Raw genomic sequence first — 22,648 nt, forward strand, 5'->3', positions numbered from 1 at the left:
ATGGACCGTTAAGGTCACTTTATATATATTTTTTTCTCTCATATTATCACTAGGTTTTTAACAATGAGAAGGTGTTTAAAGAATTATAAATGTTCAGAATAACAAGGTTTTTTTTGTATAAGAAATGCATAGTTATGATTATGACACAAAATCACTGTTTATTCTTTGTTTCTCTTTTGTTGAAAGAAGATGCACTATTACAATTGTAATTATCTACACCTGTAGTTTGTCACATGTACTGCCTATAAAAGGTGGAGTTGGATTATGTACTAATCACTTGGCTTGAGAAAGGGCAGAAGCCCGAAACGTCGCCTGTATTTCACTGCTTGTAATAAAAATGTTATAAATCCAACTTGGTGTGCTGCAGCCATTTCTATTTTGCATATTAATACCTGTCAAGGTGAGACAGAGGCTGCTTGCACCCTTACCTAGAAGTGAATTGGTGCTGGACTTTAACTTATTTGTACACATATATATATATATATATAGCTGACTGTGCTGTGTATACACATATATATATAGCTGACTGTGCTGTGTATACACACATATATATATATATATATACACACAGTAGCTGACTGTGCTGTGTATACACATATATATATAGCTGACTGTGCTGTGTATACACATATATATAGCTGACTGTGCTGTGTATACACATATATATAGCTGACTGTGCTGTGTACACACATATATATAGCTGACTGTGCTGTGTATACAAATATATATATAGCTGACTGTGCTGTGTATACACATATATACAGGGAGTGCAGAATTATTAGGCAAGTTGTATTTTTGAGGATTAATTTTATTATTGAACAACAACCATGTTCTCAATGAACCCAAAAAAACTCATTAATATCAAAGCTGAATATTTTTGGAAGTAGTTTTTAGTTTGTTTTTAGTTATAGCTATTTTAGGGGGATATCTGTGTGTGCAGGTGACTATTACTGTGCATAATTATTAGGCAACTTAACAAAAAACAAATATATACCCATTTCAATTATTTATTTTTACCAATGAAACCAATATAACATCTCAACATTCACAAATATACATTTCTGACATTCAAAAACAAAACAAAAACAAATCAGTGACTAATATAGCCACCTTTCTTTGCAAGGACACCCAAAAGCCTGCCATCCGTGGATTCTGTCAGTGTTTTGATCTGTTCACCATCAACATTGCGTGCAGCAGCAACCACAGCCTCCCAGACACTGTTCAGAGAGGTGTACTGTTTTCCCTCCTTGTAAATCTCACATTTGATAATGGACCACAGGTTCTCAATGGGGTTCAGATCAGGTGAACAAGGAGGCCATGTCATTAGATTTTCTATTTTAATACCCTTTCTTGCCAGCCACGCTGTGAAGTACTTGGACGCGTGTGATGGAGCATTGTCCTGCATGAAAATCATGTTTTTCTTGAAGGATGCAGACTTCTTCCTGTACCACTGCTTGAAGAAGGTGTCTTCCAGAAACTGGCAGTAGGACTGGGAGTTGAGCTTGACTCCATCCTCAACCCGAAAAGGCCCCACAAGCTCATCTTTGATGATACCAGCCCAAACCAGTACTCCACCTCCACCTTGCTGGCGTCTGAGTCGGACTGGAGCTCTCTGCCCTTTACCAATCCAGCCACGGGCCCATCCATCTGGCCCATCAAGACTCACTCTCATTTCATCAGTCCATAAAACCTTAGAAAAATCAGTCTTGAGATATTTCTTGGCCCAGTCTTGACGTTTCAGCTTGTGTGTCTTGTTCAGTGGTGGTCGTCTTTCAGCCTTTCTTACCTTGGCCATGTCTCTGTGTATTGCACATCTTGTGCTTTTGGGCACTCCAGTGATGTTGCAGCTCTGAAATATGGCCAAACTGGTGGCAAGTGGTATCTTGGCAGCTGCACGCTTGACTTTTCTCAGTTCATGGGCAGTTATTTTGCGCCTTGGTTTTTCCACACGCTTCTTGCGACCCTGTTGACTATTTTGAATGAAACGCTTGATTGTTCGATGATCACGCTTCAGAAGCTTTGCAATTTTAAGAGTGCTGCATCCCTCTGCAAGATATCTCACTATTTTTGACTTTTCTGAGCCTGTCAAGTCCTTCTTTTGACCCATTTTGCCAAAGGAAAGGAAGTTGCCTAATAATTATGCACACCTGATATAGGGTGTTTATGTAATTAGACCACACCCCTTCTCATTACAGAGATGCACATCACCTAATATGCTTAATTGGTAGTAGGCTTTCGAACCTATACAGCTTGGAGTAAGACAACATGCATAAAGAGGATGATGTGGTCAAAATACTAATTTGCCTAATAATTCTGCACACAGTGTATATAGCTGACTGTGCTGTGTATACACATATATATATAGCTGACTGTGCTGTGTACACACATATATATAGCTGACTGTGCTGTGTATACATATATATATATATATATATATGTGTATACACATATATATAGCTGACTGTGCTGTGTATACACATATATATAGCTGACTGTGCTGTGTACACACATATATATAGCTGACTGTGCTGTGTATACAAATATATATATAGCTGACTGTGCTGTGTATACACATATATATATAGCTGACTGTGCTGTGTACACACATATATATAGCTGACTGTGCTGTGTACACACATATATATAGCTGACTGTGCTGTGTATACATATATATATATATATATATATATATATATATATATCTGACTGTGCTGTGTATACACATATATATATATATATCTGACTGTGCTGTGTATACATATATATATATAGCTGACTGTGCTGTGTATACACATATATATATAGCTGACTGTGCTGTGTACACACATATATATAGCTGACTGTGCTGTGTATACAAATATATATATAGCTGACTGTGCTGTGTATACACATATATATATAGCTGACTGTGCTGTGTATACACATATATATATACACAGTAGATGACTGTGCTGTGTATACACATATATATATATAGCTGACTGTGCTGTGTATACACATATATATAGCTGACTGTGCTGTGTATACACATATATATATAGCTGACTGTGCTGTTTACACCCATATATATAGCTGACTGTGCTGTGTACACCCATATATATATATATATAGCTGACTGTGCTGTGTATACACAAATATATATTGCTGACTGTGCTGTGTATACACATATATATAGCTGACTATGCTGTATACACATATATATATATATATATATAGCTGACTGTGCTGTGTATACACATATATATATATATATATATATATATATATATATATATATATATATATATATATATATATCTGACTGTGCTGTGTACACCCATATATATAGCTGACTGTGCTGTGTACACCCATATATATATATATATATATATATATATATATATAGCTGACTGTGCTGTGTATACACAAATATATATTGCTGACTGTGCTGTGTATACACATATATATAGCTGACTATGCTGTATACACATATATATATATATATATATATATATATATAGCTGACTGTGCTGTGTATACACACACATATATATATATATATATATAGCTGACTGTGCTGTGTATACACACATATATATATATATATATATAGCTGACTGCGCTGTGTATACACATATATATATATAGCTGACTGTGCTGTGTATACACACATATATATAGCTAACTGTGCTGTGTAAACAGTTATACATATATTCTGTGAATTCTTGCACATGTAATCAGAAAAGTAAAAAAAGAACAGCACACCTGATTATGGGGCACGGAGTAAGATTTGCCAAATCTAAGTTACCCAAATAGACATATGTAGAAATGTACTCCAGCCACCAGCAAGCTATCTTGTTTAAAAGACCTTTATACTCATCGGTTGGGTCCAAAAATTACAGGAACAACGTTTCGAGCATGCAATAGGCCCTTAGTCATGTACATGACTAAGGGCCTATTGCAGGCTCGAAACGTTGTTCCTGTAATTTTTTGACCCAACCGATGAGAATAAAGGTCTTTTAAACAAGAAAGCTTGCTGGTGGCTGGAGTACTTTTCTACATAATTCTTGCACATGCTCAGTATGAGCTGATTACTCAAAAAGTGTAAATATAAAAAGAGTGCACATTTTGTTAATGGAAGTAAATTGGAAAGTTGTTTAAAATTGCATACTCTATATTAATCATGACAGTTTAATTTTGACTTGAGTGTCCCTTTATTAAGGTCCTATTATTGCCATAAACCTTTGCTAAGGCACTAGTCTGCTAACCTTTGTCACACATATTTTACAGCAATGTCACTAACATTTAATTATATATCAGTATAAACTTGAATGTACCCTAGCTATTAGCAGTTCATTTTTGTGGAAAAGTCTATAACAATAACAAAAAACCTCAGTCTTCCTCGTCTAAATAATACAAAACATATAACACATGTTTTACTGAGGCTCATTACAGAAACATAAAATTGGGTATAAAAATAAAATAGATAAATACAAAACATGAAAGGCGTAATACAAAGATATATGAGTGACATACCCAGCTCAATCTCTTTCTGGGACTCAGGATTCTGGTTCCCCAGCTCCATCTCTCTTGATTCCCAATAGTGTAGAGACAAACTCACTACGTTACCATGGCGACATGCTCCAATCACACACTTCCAGAAAGCGTGCCAATATGTGGACGTCACGAAGAGATAGCCAATGGAAGTATGACTAGCCGGGAACCGCATCACGTGGTTGGACAGGAAGCGTGCGCTGGATAAAGAGAGTGGTGTGAGTATATTGAACTGAGCATTGCGTTCCATAGGATTTTTGTGTCATATAAATATTAAATGCAGTTGTTTAGATGTGGGCTGGGGGCATCATGTCACTGCTTACTGTGCTTTAAAAGCCGCATAATATGGTATTTGTGTATTACATATGACCTGTGTTATTGCAATCAGCAGTTATAGGTGCAGAGACTGTGTGTTAACGGCTTCTGGTTACAATAAAAATATTACAAAAAGGTTACATAATTATTGTTGATGTTTTTTTAAATACCTGTTACTGTGATAGACGGTTTTGATTTGTTCTGGTTTAAACATCCTGGTTAGATTTTAGAAAAATGCATATGGCAATCTTCATAGTTCTCCTAAAATGGAAGATACTCTACACAGACCATAATGTCAATATAGCTGTTTGTCTAGACAGAGATCAAAATACAGATCTATCTAACGTGTGTTAAGACCTGAGGTTTTTTTGTCAGTACAGTAATCAATTATTTTATTTAAAAAAAAGGGTTATAGGGTTCAGATCACAATTGAACATTTGTATTGCATTGTTTCCCCTTAGAGCGATAGTTTGAAGTGTAAAAAAAACTTGTTCTTGCCATAGCCTTTTCTACAGGAGACAACTTCACTGGAGCTTTGTTGAATGTTGCAAACAATAAATGATACATTGTAAACTAATGTTTCTAAACGGCACATTCTGGAGTTTTGCAACAATGCATTAGTGTTTTTGACAATGTATTTGCAGAGCTCTAGTAAAGCAGCTGCCTGGTGAAAGACTACAGGGAGAACATGGCTTTTACACTTCAAAATATACTGCAATATTGTTCACAGTCCTAAAATAAACACCCATACCATTTGTTAACGTGAAATATTGTATTAAAGGGACAGTAAACACATTGTAATCACAAGACAGTTTTGTTGTGATGCTGTAGGACAACATATTGGCCAAGTCTAAATATTTTTAAAAGAAAACTAATTTTTACTGCAATTATTTATCAATTGCCAAAGTCCACCCACCATTTGCCTTATTTGGAGTCAATCAGAGTCTTAGGGCCCATTATCTAAATTTCTTTTTAGGGTTATAAGTATTTTAAGGTGTTTTGCAACAATGATTTTACATTAACAAGAGCACTAGATGACAGCACTTGTTCCGTCATGTAGGGCTCCAGACATGTGCACACTTCCTATCTATATATCTCTTCAACAAAGATTAGTATGAGAACAATGTAAATTTGATAATAGAAGTACATTTGAAATATTTTTTAAAATGTTATTCTCTATCTGAATCATGAAAGAAAATATGTGGGTTTCATGTCCCTTTAAGCTATCCAATGCACAAACTAATAACATAATTTAACATATATTGATTTAATGATAATTTATGCAACAAACATTAACAAAAAATATTAGTTAATTTTAGCTTAAAATTTTAGCCAGGTGGTCAGTAAAATCAGCAAAGTGGTGTGCCCATTAAATAGGTCCTGTGGAGAACATTGCTTATCTTTTATCCCTTGCAGTGGTTAATTAGGAATATATATGATTTTTTTCTGCACATATTAAGCAATCACTGTGCAGTATGTAAGAGTTCCAGGATTCTGAAAAACTTACAAATTTATGAGTTAAAGAAAAATCAAGCAATTTAAATAATGAATGTAAATTCACAGTGAATATTTAAACATTTTACATGGAATTCAATTCTGCATTTAATGTAATGTACACCTAATGTTTATTTAGCCTGTTTCCTGTCATTTACTTTTTTTCTTATCCCAGAGAGGCTGAATACATATTAATACTTATTTATGATGCTGTTTCTGTGCCCTTGCTACAATCTGCACAGTGGTTGCTTAGATCAAAGGAGATTATTTACACTAGTACAGGGGCATATTTAGGTTTTGTGCTGCCCTAGGCACTCAAAATTCTGCTGCCCCCACCCCACCCCACCCCAGGTTTAAGGCCTTTTTTTAGACATAATATTTTTGGGGCAGGGTGTAAAAAATAAAAAAAAATAATGTCTTTTTAAGTAGATGTTCACCAGGGCTTGCATTCATTCTGGTCACACACACACACACACACACACACATATATATATATATATATATATATATATATATATATATATATATATATATATATATATAGACATATATATATATATATATATATATAGACATATAGATATATATATATATATATATATATATATATATACATTATTTTGCAAGTCAGATGATTAAAGTGTTTATATCAGAAAACATATCCTTCACTGTATGATAGTTTGTCAGTAGGTAGTTTAACCTTAAACATCTTCTTTGGTGATTGACAGTTATTTAAGCAAAATATCTGCTTGGATAAATATGTAATGAATTTACAAACTGGCCTTTAAAAGTACTTAAAAAAATACAACAGTAGTTATGATAGGCCCACATACAATCCCATAGGATAGCAATAGCTGGGCCAACCATTTAAGTCATTAGTAATTGGTTGATTTTGCCACCCGGCCCTGAGTTCAAAATTCTGCTGCCCCTTAAAAATCTGCTGCTTTAGGCACCGGCCTTGTTGGCCTATGCCTTAATACACCCCTGCACTAGTATCTAACTAGCCAGAGGAGATAAGATAAAGCTGCTTAATATGTTTCCAAGGGGTGTATGCCTTGAGTTCTTTAAACAGAATTACAGTTTTAAACCTTTAAAAAAAAATATTCAGATATTTTGCAGTGCAATTATCAAAGGGATGATACATAATTCTTTTTTTGTATCTAAGAAACAGCATTTTAATGTATTACAGATTTTTTGTGTGTAGAAATTGCTGTTTTTTTGCTTACGAGGCCTGTCACTTTCCACCAATAGAGTAGTAGCAGATCTGAGTATAAGCCAGTGAGCAATTGGTCCTAAAGGTCCAGTTGTACATGGACAGACCTGTTAGATTCAGCATCAAAATAAACTTCATAGAATAAATGTATGTTTTTTTTTTCTAATAGTGTTCTTTCTTATGCATTATAGAAATATATTAGAATTTTTTATTTTATATAACTTTGATGTCTCCTTTGTCTCTGATATCTAGAAATCATTATACAAGAATTCATTATGTTTATTATTTGGATGTGCTTTAAAATTCATGAATCTGATTTCCGTTTCTAATGGGTTGTGTGTGTGTGTGTGTATATATATATATATATATATATATATATATATATATATATATATATATATATATATATATATATATATATATATATATATATATATATATATATATATATATATATATATATATATATATATATATATATATATATATATATATATATATATACACACACAAGTGACCCTCGTTTTACAACGGTTCAATTTACACCGTTTCAGAATAACAACCTTTTTTTCCAGTCATGAGACTGCTATTGAAAAGCATTGAGAAGCAGTGCATTTATTAAAATAGCCAGTAGGTGGAGCTGTCTGCTTGTGTTGCAGCAAAGCCAAGCAAGCTGAAATTAATCAGTTTAACCAGACCTGAGCTATCGAGCAGATTTCAAAGGAACAAGATCTTCCTGTCTATAAATCAGTCCAGATTGGAATGCATAGAAAGAACTGTTTGCAGAAAAAGTATGTGTTGTGTGATTATTTTATTAGGTTTATAATGCTGTTTAGCAAATGTTTTTGTTCATTTAACTTAGTTTAATTATATATTCTGTGTTGTGTGATTATTTTATTAGGTTTATAATGCTGTTTAGCATTTAAAGTCTTCATTTCAAAGCTTTAAAAATAATGTATTAGGTGTTACTTATGACAATTTTGAGAGGGGCCTGGAACCTATCTCCCTCACTTCCCATTGACTTACATTATAAACTGGGTTTCAATTTACAACCATTCCTTCTGGAACCTAACCCCGGCGTAAACTGAGGGATATATATATATATATATATATATATATATATTCTCTCCTGGGATCCTACACATTTATTCATGCCATCCTTGGTTCTAGAATATTTATGGTAATTGAATCCTCTAGGCAGAAAATGACATGGCTTGTTAGTTTTATGTAGAAACAAACTGGTATGTGAAAAGAACGTTGCCTTGCCTGATTTTTAGAAGCGATGCATGGAATATAAACAGTTTAAAATGTCAAAAACAGGTGTTGGCTTAACAGAGGTTAAACTCATATCATTTAGGAAACTAATACATGTCACAATGAAAACATATTGCTAAAGACTATTTTAATATTGTATCACTTGACAGGTTCAGATGGATATACCCATTCGCAGGAAAGGAAAACCAAACAAGGGTGGGGGCAAAAGACAAGGTAGCAGTAGAGGTGGAAGAGGTGGAGGAGGAAGAGGAAGAGGTGGCGGAGGAAGAGGTGGAGGAGGAAGATTCAGAGAACAAAGTGGAGGAGGAGGAGGAGGAGGTGGACTAGGCAAGAAGAGTTCCAGTAAAGCTTGGGATGATGGAGATGACATTGCTTTTGCCAGTAGACCAATACCAAGGTAAGTACAATAATGTGGCTCTTGTCTAGATCCAGAAAAGATGTCTATTTAGGGGTGATGGACATATAGGGATTGCCTGTAATGCTGAATATATGCCTTAGGCTGCTCAATGCATATCTGATGTGCCAACTAACACAAGGTAAAATGTAGAATACCAAATTGACTACAACACCCAGCAACCCTTGCAGTACAATATAATCATTTTGTTTTAAGCTTTATTGTTACATTTAAAAAAAATAAAAAAAAAGCCATCCAGAACCTACGCTGTTAACATTTTTAACCGGCTATCCATTTGAATATTTAAACAGTCAGTAAAAAATATGTAATTTCAAGACTTTTATTCAGTATTTTAATAAACTAACACACTGGGAAAATGTAAAAATATTCGGAATGCATTAACACCTTGTTTACTGCAATTGTTTATCAAAAGTCACATGGAACCCACCATTTGTCTTATTTGGAGGAGACAATCTAGAATTTCTAATGGTTTAGACAGGGTTAACCCCTTAAGGACCAGGCATTTCAGAGAAAAACTTTTACTAGAGACCAGAGCATTTTTAGCATTTTTGCTATCACTCAATTTTAAACAGAAATTGAGTATGGTTTTTCTTTTATATTTACCCATCAAAACTATATATCTTTTTTTAGTACAGAACCCAAGATATTAATCTAGACCCATTTCTTTATATTTCATGCCACAAACTATGGGGGTCTCACTGAAACTATTCACATACCACGTATGCAGTCATAACACAAATGGTTAATATACTTTCATTATTTATTTTGTTCTCTTTTCCTATAATTTCACTCTGAAAACTGTGGACTTTCTAATTCTTGTTTAAACTGGATGTGCAGACTCCAGACTTAACACTGTTTTATTTCACAAAGTCATTGGTTGCGCACTCAGTTTACAGCTGTCCCTAATTGGCCACAGCAGAGAAGGAAACCTAGGTTGCAACATGGCAGCTCCAATTGCTTTATGAACACTAAAACTTTTACTTATGTTTTTCAATATTTAAACAACTAATATAATTGTAATCAATAATGCATCTCGTTATTCTCAGGCTACTCCTTGAGTTGAATATGTCGTTCTGTCTATTATTTATATACTGTTTATTGTCTCTTTTAACACCTATATTGTAGGAGCAGCCAGCCTATCAGAAGGCCATATCGATCTCGAGGTGCTCCTGCGACAAGTGTACCCCTGCAGACCCTGCATATGACTTCTGAAAACCAGGAACGAGTTAAAGCTCTTTTGCGTGATCTCCAGGGACATGAGCCAGATGACGTCATTGAGTTAGTGCTGATTACTACTTCTTATGTAAATTAGTAGGCATGGCAAATAATTCAGAATTTGTAATTTGTTATAGAAACGACTGCTGAATATGGCTGCGGGCTGCAGCATTTGGCTATTTTCGGCACCAGATTTCTTAATCTTAACAAATATCTGTGCAGCTTGCTGCCATATTCGCCACTTATTTCTATAACAAATAGCACATTTTTGCCCATGCCTATAAAGTAGTATAAAGTATTTTGCATGGCTAGAGTCCAGTTTTGCACATTTATTATTTCACTAAAATAAACATATGTTGTTTTGTAAAATGTTAAAGTGAAATGCATCTGTTTAAGTGATATCAGTTATGAACTTGTGGAACCTTTATATTTGTTTGTTTTTTGTCTTCTCTCTCCTTGTTCCGTATCTCCCAACATTTTTTAAGAGGCTATCTGGGATGCAGGTGGTTAAAGGGATATGAACCCCAAAATGTTTCTTTCATGATTTAGACAGAGCATGCAATTTTAAACAACTTTCTAATTTACTTCTATTATCAAATTTTCTTCGTTCTCTTTGTTGAAAATCAGGGACGTAAGCTTAGGAACTGGCCCATTTCTGGAGCACTATATGGCAGCAGTTTTGCTAGAATATTGTTCATTTGTGAGAGTACTAGATGGCATCACTTTTTCCCTGCCATGTAGTGGTCCAGATGCCCACCTAGGTATCTCTTCAACACAGAATTTCATTGGAACGAAGATAATTTGATAATAGAAGTAAATTGGAGGCTTTTTAAAAATGATATGCTCTGTCTGAATCACAAAAGAATAAATTCCGGTTTTATTGCCCTTTAATAAGGTTAGTTGGCATTTGATTGGCAGGGCCTCGTCAGAGACGACAAAAGGCAGGCGGACCTTGTGCGTGTCTGGGTGATCCATGGCTCTTAGAGTCCTCTCAAATTTATGACACACAACAGTTGCAGGCCAAACCCCCAAACCCATGCCAATCCGTAGGATGTGGGATGGTTGGGAAGTATGTTGTTCTGCTTTGATGTCTATTTTTGTGTTTGGAGGCTAAGTAATCAGTTAAAATACAATATTCTAAAAGGACAATGTCAAATAATCATGAAAGCTTGTGAGATAACTGATTATAAAGTTGAGATCATGTTCGAAATTTATTGGGCATTGCTTTGCTTTATATTCCAGTGTTTCATTAGGGGAGTTCCTGCTATTGGCATCTATAGTTCTGTGAGTAACACCCAGTACATAATGTCTCGCACTTCAAACGCAAACAACTATCAATGTGGGAAAGACAACCATTTCAGCTGTAACATTTTTAAACTTACCTACAATACTAGCCAATTCTGATGTTAACAAAGGATTTGTACGGCTAACCCCAGACATACGTTTTGGCCTAAATGGGCCTAATCAGTGGAGGTGTAGCTATATCCCTCTAGGCACAGTGAGTAAGGGGTCCACTTCTGGTTGCCTCCATTACCCTTAGGAAGACCAAAAACACAAGAGGAGCTCAACTAGGAATGGATGGTGTTTAATAGCCCACCCTATGGGATGGTCCACACCCAGAGTGCAGCTTCTTTCTGCCTAAACATTTACATTTAAAGGGACACTAAAGTCAAAATTAAACTTTCACTATTGAGATAGAGCATGCAGTTTTAAGAAGCTTTATGATTTACTTCCATTTTCAAATTATGCACAGTCTTTTTACACGCACTCTTTATAAGGCAACAGCTACTACTGAGCATGTGCAAGAGTTCACTGTGATTACTTATATGAACATGTGATTGGCTGATTGTTGTCACATGGTGTACAGTGGGCTGGCAAATTAAAGACATTTTTGAATTTTGTTATAAAAAATCTGTTGCACAGAGGAAGTGCTATTGCATTGTATTTTTTATAATGAACTCTTTGCTTATGCAATTTTATAGGTTTTATTGGTCCTATAAATTCTCCTGATCTCATTCTGAAAATGCTGTGCACAATCTTTTGTGTTCATAACTTCTCCAGGCTACGGTGCATTCACACCATGCTGGTGACATCACTGCGAACATCACCGGTGCCTTCTAGGAATGTGTGCTTGATCACAGGCATGTATAAGCACATTACAGGCTAAACATTGTAGAACACCTTCATTTTTTTTCTATTTTTTTTTTTAATGTATGCAGTTTAATGTTTCAATTTACTTTGAAATGAAAGCATAAAATAGACACCTGGAGGTAAAAAAAGAAATAATTTAAACTAAATTTTGACTCATCAAAGAAGCCACCTTTTGCTGATACAACTGTGCACACTTTCTTCCCAATACAGTTGCAGAAGTACAAATGTGTTGCACTTGTAGGTTGCTTTGCTTTCACCGTTCTGTCCAATTCATCTCAACCCAGCTGGATGGGGTTTAAGTCTGGAGACTGTGCTGACCATTCCATGATTTGAAGCCTCTCATCTTGTTCTTTACTTCTGAGGTAGTTCTGACATAGCCTGGGTCATAATTTTGCTGTAGGATGAACTCCTGACCATCTAGGTGAATGCCAGAAGGCATTGCCTGGTGCTGCACAATGCTGTGGTTATCATTTTGGTTCAGGGTTTAGGTAACTGACTCTGGAGTAATTATCCAAACTTCAATTTATCAGTCTATAAAACCTCTTTCCAGTCTTCAGTAGTCCACTGGCCGTTCTCCATGGCCCAGTAAAGTCTCTCTCTTTTTTTTTCTTCTTCTTATTTTGCTGTCTTAGCAACAGCTTTCTTACTGCCACTTGACCTGACAAAACTGCAGCCTCCTCCCCTGCATATGAAAAGGCCCATTACACAAACAGGGGAACGCAGGAATCTGTAGATATCAGTCTACATATGATACCATGGGGCTTGTTAGGAGTCTGAAAATCAGAACAATGTTATTAAAAAAAAAAAAAAAAAAAAAGCAAAACTATACATTCTTATAAAAACACTTCCAGATGGGCTATATAAATGGATCATCTACAAAACATTTATGCAAAGCCACCAATAACCAACTACTCATCCAGTTGTACATTACTGCTCCTGAGCCCCCAGGTATGCTTTTCAACAAAGGATACCAAGATAACAAAGTAAATTTAATAGAACTAAATTAAAAAGTTGTTTTAAATTGCAAGCTCTATATGAATCACAGTTTTTCATGATTCAGATAGAGAATACAATTTTAAACAATTTTCCAATTATCCTATTATTTAATTTGCTTCCTTCTCTTGTTATCCTTTGCTGAAAGGTTCATCTAGGTAAGCTCAGGGGCAACAGAGAACCTAGGTTCTAGCAGTTGATTGGTGTCTGCATTATATATATTGATTGTGATTGGCTCACCCATGTGTTCAGTTAGAAACCATTGCTGCATTGCTGCTCCTTCAACAAATGATACCAATAGAATGAAATAAATTAGATAATAGAAGTAAATTAGAAAATTGTTTAAAATTGTATTCTCTGTGGGTTCCGGTGGAGGAGGAGCGAAGCTCGTGCTGCTGAGCTCTCTACTCCAGTCCCATAGCACCTGGCGGTGGGATTTTCGCGCTTCCCCAAATACTGGGGTTGCTACCTGGACAGTTTGGATTACCACCTCTGGGACCTATTCAGTGGAACTTCAACCCACTGTGCTGACAAAGTCAGCTGAAAAGGACCTATAACTCGGCTTAGGTATTACAGCAACCAGCTTCACTATCACTAATACCTTATATGCATCAGCTACCTCTCCTCCCCTGTGAAGGCTGTATAAGAGGAGACGAGAGAGGCGCATAATTTGCTAGAAGTTATTTTGGACTCCCCTGTGCCCCTGTGAGGCAATATACAACGGTTTACTGCAGGTTTCCCTTCCCCTCCGCTGCCGTCACGCCTATTGACCTGAACCCGGTGTGGCTACCTTAAAGCTCGGGAAGAGAGTCATCTTCGGCTTTTTCTAAGAATTACCTGGGTCTCGCTGTGTTCTTGGGTGACTGCACTGCCTCCTCTCCCACCGGTGCTGCGTGAGAGGAGGTGCCGGGCTTGGCGGAAGATAGGAGGATCACATCTGGGGCCACGTCTTGCCCTACGAAGCTTTCTGGCGTCGTCCCCTCTCCCACCGGTGCTGCGCGAGAGGGGGTGAGGGGAATTGCGGCTGCACACAGCGCCGCTGGACACGGGAGTGTTCAGTGGGAGACTCTCCCGGTTTCTTCTTGCCTCTTCAACTTGTGGTCCCGCTGGGATTTTCTATCAGCTATTTATCCATGGCAACCGGGCAGCGGAGGAGGAGGTGAGTTTCCTAGACACTGGTGTATTCCCTTAGGTGGATAGAAGAGCCCGGGAGGCGCATAGAAGGGAACAGTTGCTTCATCTTATCCCCGCATTAAACAGGCACATAAAAATATAACACAAGAAAGGGGAGGAAGGGGAAGAATAAAAAATTAGGAAAATAAGGCTTTAAATCATCTCTTGGCCAGTCTGAGGAACTCTGGGCCAGGACATATCGAGGTTAAAACTCGTACTGTGACTGTATAAGTAAGGGGAAGCACAGGGAAATGGGAAAGAGAAATAAAAAGAAACAGTTTATCATTTATGCTATTTTCAAGGACCTACGAGCTACATTGTCAAGTATTGGTGATTTGTTTGCACAAAGAGTTACACTTAGCACTCTTGAATTGACAGAGGACACATACAAGATTTTAGCAACCATCCAGAAAATCTTGCTACTCAGTTGGATTAAATCTCAGGTCACTCAGACGCAAAGAAGAGCTCTCTGCTCAATAGTTTAATTCTCAACAAGAAATTGTTTTCATTTAAACCTTTATTCTGCACCCTGAGACAAGTATCTCTTATTCATCTACTCCTGTATTACTGTTTAACAGGACTGAAAATGTTGTTGCTTTGCTGATTTTTCTCCTTGCGCAATACTTACAAGGCCCTATGGAGACGTAGCTTCCCTTGGTTCATAGAGGCAAAAAAAGAGTTATTTTTCTTTGTTTTGTATAAATAGCCTAAAATTGCAACAAAAAATCTGTATCATTGTAAAATTTCATTATGCACGTGATATAATTATTTTCCATTTATGGATCTTGATTTACTAGGGTGGTAGATCCTGTTTCTCTGCTGTTCTCTCTCTATTTTTCTCTAGTAATCACTAGGCCTCTTAGAGGGGCTAGGTTTAAAAGAAGGGGAAACACAGAAAGAAAAATTAAGAGGAGAGGGGACAGAAAATAAAAGAGAAAGTGAAGGAGGAAGAAGGGATAAGAGAGAGAAAATTGCATAGGACTTTTTCTGGTCTCTAAAGACGTAGATCGTAATATTAATTGCATTTAACTAAGGAAGGTGGAAATAGTAAGGAAAAAAGAAGCTACCTAAGATTAACTAATAAACGGTATTCAATAGATAACTCTATAGCCTTGTCATCACTGACAACTAAACGATATTCTCCAACGGATTTTAGTTTAAAGGTCTAGCGTATGCAATTAAGTAATTTTACTCCATCTTGTAAATCTTGTTTTTGTACGAATAGTGGCAGGCTCCTCGTTGGGAGTTTAGACATTTAAAGACACAAACTTGGTAGAATTAGATACCCTATATTTTGCCTTATCACCCTTAGACCTTAGTAGTTTTGAATAACTACTTACCAATTTTAAGAAAGGGGGAAAGAAAAAAAAAGTGAAAAAAGTACTCTTTGCAGCTCTATAAGCTAAATGGTTTAATAATTGTCTTATTTTTTATTATTATTTTTTTTTCCAATTATTTCCTACTGTCTGACTTGCTAAATCTTGGGGTTTTTTTGTTCCTAGCACTGTCTTTTTTGTCATAAGGGCTACTTTTTTAAAGTAGCTCCCTGTATCAGATTTTTTTATTTATTATACACGTAATCTTACATGGGCACTAAGATACACTGTTTAATAAGTCAATGGCGGGCTAACCGAAGCTCCACTACTTGGTCGCACTCCTACAAGTAGGGGTTTTCCCCCTCTCTTTTTTTTTTTTTAATTATTTTTTATTTTTTTATTATAGGAATTCACTGACTCACTGACCCCCATCCCTGGGGGGGGGGGGGGTTTAATAAATAATCCACTTCGTAGACACCTGAAAAGGGCTGTCTTCTTTTTTTTTTCTCATCTGCACTACCACGCACTAAATCTAGTATATGGAAAAATTTCTTTCCAACTCCGCTAGGACACCCTCTCCAGCTATGGCATCCAGACACAGGGACAGAAAACCTAACGGCACACAGGACATAGTCACAGACACGCACTCAGCCATATCAAGTATACCTATTCCTGAAGTAACTAATGTACACAACCTGGTTGCCAGTATCTCTGATGTGCTCTCTCCCAAATTTGATGCTCTAAGGCTAGAAATTAAACAAGACCTCTCCTCATTAACCCAAGAAATCAGACAATTCTCTAACAGGCTACAGGAGGCCGAGCAAAGGGTGTCTGATTTAGAGGACTTAACAGAATCCCATAGTTCCAAGCTCGAAATTACGAGCAGTAATATTCAAAAAATCCTTCTTAGACTAGAAGAATTAGAAAACCGTAGCAGAAGGAATCATATTAGAATAATAGGCCTTCCAGAAGATAATAAATATGAGAACTTGGGTCTTTTTATTTCAGATACTCTAACCACAGCTCTTAAAATTCCACCTACATACCATCAGATTCTGGTTGAAAGAGCGCACAGACTGGGCACACCTCATACAGATAATATAAGTAGCAATCGGCCCAGACCAGTGATTGCAAAATTACTTAATTACCAAGATAAAATTACCCTACTCCAACATTTTTGTAAAAACCAACCAATAACCATTGGTGATGCCAAGATCCTTACCTTTCAAGATTTCTTCTAAACGGAGAGATCTGGCCCCCACATGCACTAACCTCAATAAACATGGCTTTAGAGCCACTATAATCTATCTGGCTAAACTTAAAGTGGTAGTGAAGGGGGTAACCCATTTTTTTGAGGAGGTACAATTGGCTGAGAACTTCTTCACAATGCTGGATTTACCAGCGTCCAATGCCTTAGTATCTACATAATGAATCTAGGTCATGAAATTGGGAAGACCCCCTCTGTGGGGCCTAGGGGGTTGGGGGGTTTCGATATGGGGCTGCTGTTTTTGTTTTTTTCTTCTGTCCTCCTTTTTTTTTTATTCTCTCTTCTCTCTCCTCCCCCTCCTCCATTTTTTTGCCTTTCCTGAAATAAATGGTACAAAAAATTGATAAATTTAAGATGGTGTCCTGGAATGTGGGGAGGATTTCAACCCCTATCAAACGGAAAGCTATATTGACCCAGCTTAGGAAAGTTCAAACAGACATAGGGTTCATCCAGGAAACCCATTTAGACCTGAAGGAATCTCGTAAATTGAAAACCTTGTGGGTCAGAGAAGTATTCTCTTCACCAAGTGTGTGGAAAAAGAGGGGAGTGGCTATATTAATAGGGAAAAGAATTCAAACGGAGATTATGCACTCCGAGCCCGACCCGGGGGGGAAGGTATGTTCTAGTAAAGTTAAAAATTGCTCAAAAAATGTATACACTATGTAATATATATGGTCCCAACACGTTTGACTTAGAATTTTGGGATTCTATTCAATCTAAACTCCTCCTATATAGTGAAGGTCATCTGATTCTTGGAGGGGATTTCAACATGGCACCACAATGCCCATTGGATAGACTTCGGAAGAATATTAAACAAACTAAACAGAAAAAAAGATAACCTAGAATATAAACTATTCAATAAAATTAAACAAAATTTGGCAATTCGGGATATCTGGAGAAGTCAAAATCAACCAAGGCGCATAAAACTCTCTCGGATCGATGTATTTTTAATTGATGAATGCCTTGATCTGTCAAGAGTAAAAGCATGAATAATGCCAATCCTATTATCGGATCACGGGCCTATTTTTCTTGAATTTCAACTTAAACAGTCAAAATCTAAATCATTCCGATTCTTTTTCCCTTACTACTTATCTTGGATTGGAAATTTAAAACATGGCTTAGAACTAAATATGAGGAATTTGTTCATTTTAACTCTGAATATTTAGACCGTCCTGATGTATTTTGGGAAACTGCAAAAGCGGTACTTAGAGGAGAAATCTTGGTATATACTACTATTTTATTTAAGAAAATGTTGTCAAAGGAAAAGGAAATGCGGAAAGCATTGACTAACTCATATAATAAATTTTTGCTTGATAAAACCCCCCACAATTGGGCAAAATATGTACGGGCTAAAGATGCCAAGAATACTTTTGTAATGGCACAAGAGACACAAAAAGAACTGAGGGTCCAAGCCAAACTGTATAGATATGGCAATAAATCGGGTAAGATGCTGGGCATAATGGTCAAAAATGAGAAAAAACATTTAAACATTGAAGAACTTCAATACATAGGGAGGCAACTGCTGAACTCAGAGGATGTTTCTGCCGCTTTTTCGGAATATTTTCAAGAATTATATACCTGTAAAGGATTCGATACGGAGAAATCCTCTGAGTTCTGGAGTAAAATTGTATGCCCCACACTGGCAGACGAAACAATCGAGAATCTTAACTCTCCCATTTCCAAAGAAGAAGTGGAGAAAGTGATCTCTAAGTTACCCACTAATAAAGCCGCAGGACCAGATGGGCTACCCAGCGAGTTTTATAAAATTCCATCTGCAGAAATTTCCCCTCACCTGACTAATTTATATAATGACATCTATATCAATGGTAAATTGGTTACATCTTCATTTTCTTCCTCTTTCACGACATTAATACTTATGGGAGGGAAAGACCCAACGCAAAAGGAATCATATAGGCCAATAGCTCTCCTTAACTCGGATTATAAGATTCTAACCTCAATCCTAGCATCTAGGCTTCAGCTGATCTCTTCAGAAATAATTCATACAGATCAAGCCGGGTTCTTAAATAAACGGAACTCAGCAGCAAAAATCAGGGAAGTTTTAGTCACCTTGGAATATTTCGAGAGATCATCTATATCTAGGGGGGAGAGAGACGATCTATCTGATCTTGCTATCATATCAATAGATGCAGAAAAAGCCTTTGATTCCGTCATTTTTAAACATTTAAATACATCTTTGATGAAATTTGGGATTAAGGGCAATTTCCCTAAATGTATAGAAAATCTATACAACCAACCTCACACAAGATTGATAGTTAATGGTATTGTCTCCCCCCCCCCCCAATAAAACTGAAGAGAGGTACGCGTCAGGGATGTCCGCTTTCCCCACTTCTTTTTAATATTGCCATTGAGCCTTTAGCAATTAGGTTAAGACAGAGTTTGGAGGGGATTCAAATATTAAATCATGAGATGTAAATTAGTCTTTATGTGGATGACATACTTTTGTATCTTTCAAATACAAAGATAAACATTCCGAAACTTCTGCAGATAACGGATCATTTTGGTACCTTCTCAGGTTACAAAGTGAATGCAACAAAATCAGAGATACTTTGGATTTGGAGGAACAAAGGCTCATGCTCAGATAATCCATTTAAATATCTAGGGATTCACATCCCGATCAAATCAGGGGATCTATATAAACTTAATATACCCCCAATAATAATACAAATCAGGGAGAAACTTAAAATCTGGCAAAGTTTACCTTTGTCTATTTCGGGCCGAGTAGCATTATTTAAGATGGTTCTCCTCCCAAAACTTTTATATGTTCTTCAGAATATTCCACTGATTTTGTTAGAAAGAGATGTTCGTCTCATTAATAGTTCACTCAGACAATTTCTTTGGCAGGGGAAAAGAGCGCGGATTTCTCTGACCAAACTCTCTCTGCCAACTGAACTCGGAGGCTTGGCATTGCCAGATATAAGATTATACAATATATAATATATCGTATAGCAACTGATTGGATTTTTTCCAAAAATTTATGTTTTAAATAATGAGCTCAAAAGAAATATATGCGATCCTTATCTTCCCATAGCACTACTTCATTCTTCTCCAAAAGAAACACCGGCAGAAATCAAGAGATTTAAAACTATATTTTTAACCCACTTAAGGCATGGTGGAAAATCTCAAAACTCCTCTCAGTAAATAGTAGAATATCACATTACCTTCCTCTAATTGGGAATCCGAGATTTCAGCCAGGTCTGAACTCTGAGATTTTCAAAAGATGGCATAAGAATGGTCTAAATAAACTTGCTTATGTAATGGATAGAGACAGAAAATGTATTAAATCATTTGAAGATTGGAAAATAGAGTTTAATTTACTTAAAAAAGATTTTTTTTGCATATTTACAGATAAGGCATTTTGCCCTGGAAATAATTAAAGAAGTGGGCTGGAGCTGGGCGCTAGGCAAAATAGAAAACTGGCTCATGTTTACAAGGACTGACCAAATGTCCATCTCCCGTGTTATTATCTTCTGGGTACCAGCTAGGGTACTCCTATATTGGGAAATTTGGCATTAACATGGAGCGCACTTTCAGCACGGAATATCATTGAACCAAAAATATTGCAATATTCAATAAATGAAATGGCAAGGACCACGCTCTCTGCTACTTGGCGAGAAGCGCATATAAAACTTCTTCATAGAGCATACTTCACCCCGGAAAGGGGATTTAGGGTCCATAACCTAGAATTTAATAGATGTCCTAATGCTCCTGCCCAGCAGCTAATTTAGAACATATGTTTTGGTTCTGCCCAAAAAAAAGAAATGTGTGGCATAAATTAGAATTTTGGCTGAAGAGGGTGCTGAAAATTTCTCCACTGACCTTATCTCTATATCAGATTGTACTGTGTGTACGGGATGGAGACAAATCTCACATTAATGAAAAATTGGTGTCGTTAGCCATTATGGCTACTAGATATTTAATTTGTAAAAAATGGAAAATGCGATCAGTTCCAAGTATCTCTGAAGTTAGGAACTGTTTGAAAAAACAGTGTATACTGGAGCAAAGAGAAACAAATATAGACAATGAATCTGATATTAGGATTTTTTTTAATAAGTGGGCAGTGTTTATTAAATCACTTCCCAACACAGAGATAGATTATCTGATCTTCCCATTTCAAAATTTGGAGATAGTTCTGCTAGGAATTTGGTGATGGAGGGGGGGGGGGGGGATAGGAAGATATATTAATTTGCCGGTTGTGTCCCCTTTTCCTTCTTTTTTTTTCATCGTGTTTTGTTTTGTTTTGTCTGGTCTGGTTGGTTTTGTTTTATTTGTTTTGTCTTGTTTTGGCTGCTTTGTTTAGTTTTTGGTGGGTTCAGGATAAAATAAGAAAAGTCCCAACAAAGGGTATCTATGAATCCTCTGGGTTAGGAAGATAGTCAATTTTGTAGGCAGGATTTCGCTTGGCAATTTGTATTATGTTTTATTTTTGTAAAATTGTCTGAACTTAAGGAGACTGTGTTATTTTTTTTCTTCTATCTTCTTTTCTCTGTGAATTGTATCTATAGTAATGTACAAAATTGCCTTTTGGTTGGTTAATAAAATAATGATAAAAATAAAAAATTGAACGAAAATTGTATTCTCTATCTGAATCATGAAAGAAAACTTTTGGGTTTCATGACCCTTTAAATAATTGTTATGGTTTTGTTCTGATTGAGTGACAGACTTTTTCACCCAGTAGGAACTGAGGCAATTAAATAGCTGCCTTAATCTTTTGGGTAATATATTTTTTTATTAGCTTGCAGATGATTACAAAATATTCTCAAGCAGTCAGAATAAAGCTATGATATCGTTATGTTATCACTTTGTCTCTGGCTCAATTACATTATTCATTTTAAAATGGTGAAGTGTAAAGAGAGAGCAACAGGAATGAGTGAAGAGGACTGATGCTGACAATAGGTATTGCACTGAGAGTAACTGAGACTATTGTAAAAAAACAAAAACAAAGTATGAATGATAAATATATAGGAAAGAGATAAAGGAGGGAGAGGCTGAGAGAAAAGAATAAACCAATAGAAATATATTTGGAATGTGAATCAGAAGAAAAAGGGTAAGGACAAAGAAAGATTGCCAGCCATTTCTTCCATCATTATAGTGACAAGCAAGAACTAGTCATTTAGCCAATTTGAAAGGGATATGAAAGTAAAAATTAAACTAATGCAATTAAAACAAAATCCAATTAATTTTTATTATGAAAATTGTGCACTATCTTTTATCTTTATACTTTCTAAAGGAACCAGCTCATACTGAGCAATGTGTATGAATTAACAGTA

The 22,648-nt window shown here is 36.1% G+C and overlaps 2 protein-coding genes across 2 annotated transcripts in view; one reads left to right on the forward strand and one right to left on the reverse strand.

The window, feature by feature from the left end:
- The window catches only part of MORN2 (MORN repeat containing 2), a 116,419-nt gene extending 111,707 nt beyond the window's left edge, over positions 1 to 4,712 (reverse strand). The window contains exon 1 of the mRNA XM_053711927.1: positions 4,516 to 4,712. Within this exon, the coding sequence (XP_053567902.1) occupies positions 4,516 to 4,708 (193 nt within the window). The 5' untranslated portion in view covers positions 4,709 to 4,712. The remainder of the gene's footprint in view (positions 1 to 4,515) is intronic.
- DHX57 (DExH-box helicase 57) overlaps positions 4,713 to 22,648 on the forward strand; it is a 170,851-nt gene continuing 152,915 nt past the window's right edge. Inside the window, exons 1-3 of the mRNA XM_053711925.1 lie at positions 4,713 to 4,751; positions 8,980 to 9,227; positions 10,371 to 10,523. Coding sequence (XP_053567900.1) covers positions 8,986 to 9,227; positions 10,371 to 10,523 — 395 coding nt within the window. The 5' untranslated portion in view covers positions 4,713 to 4,751; positions 8,980 to 8,985. The remainder of the gene's footprint in view (positions 4,752 to 8,979; positions 9,228 to 10,370; positions 10,524 to 22,648) is intronic.

This window comes from Bombina bombina, chromosome 4, assembly GCF_027579735.1.
Source record: "Bombina bombina isolate aBomBom1 chromosome 4, aBomBom1.pri, whole genome shotgun sequence".
Lineage (NCBI taxonomy): Eukaryota > Metazoa > Chordata > Amphibia > Anura > Bombinatoridae > Bombina > Bombina bombina.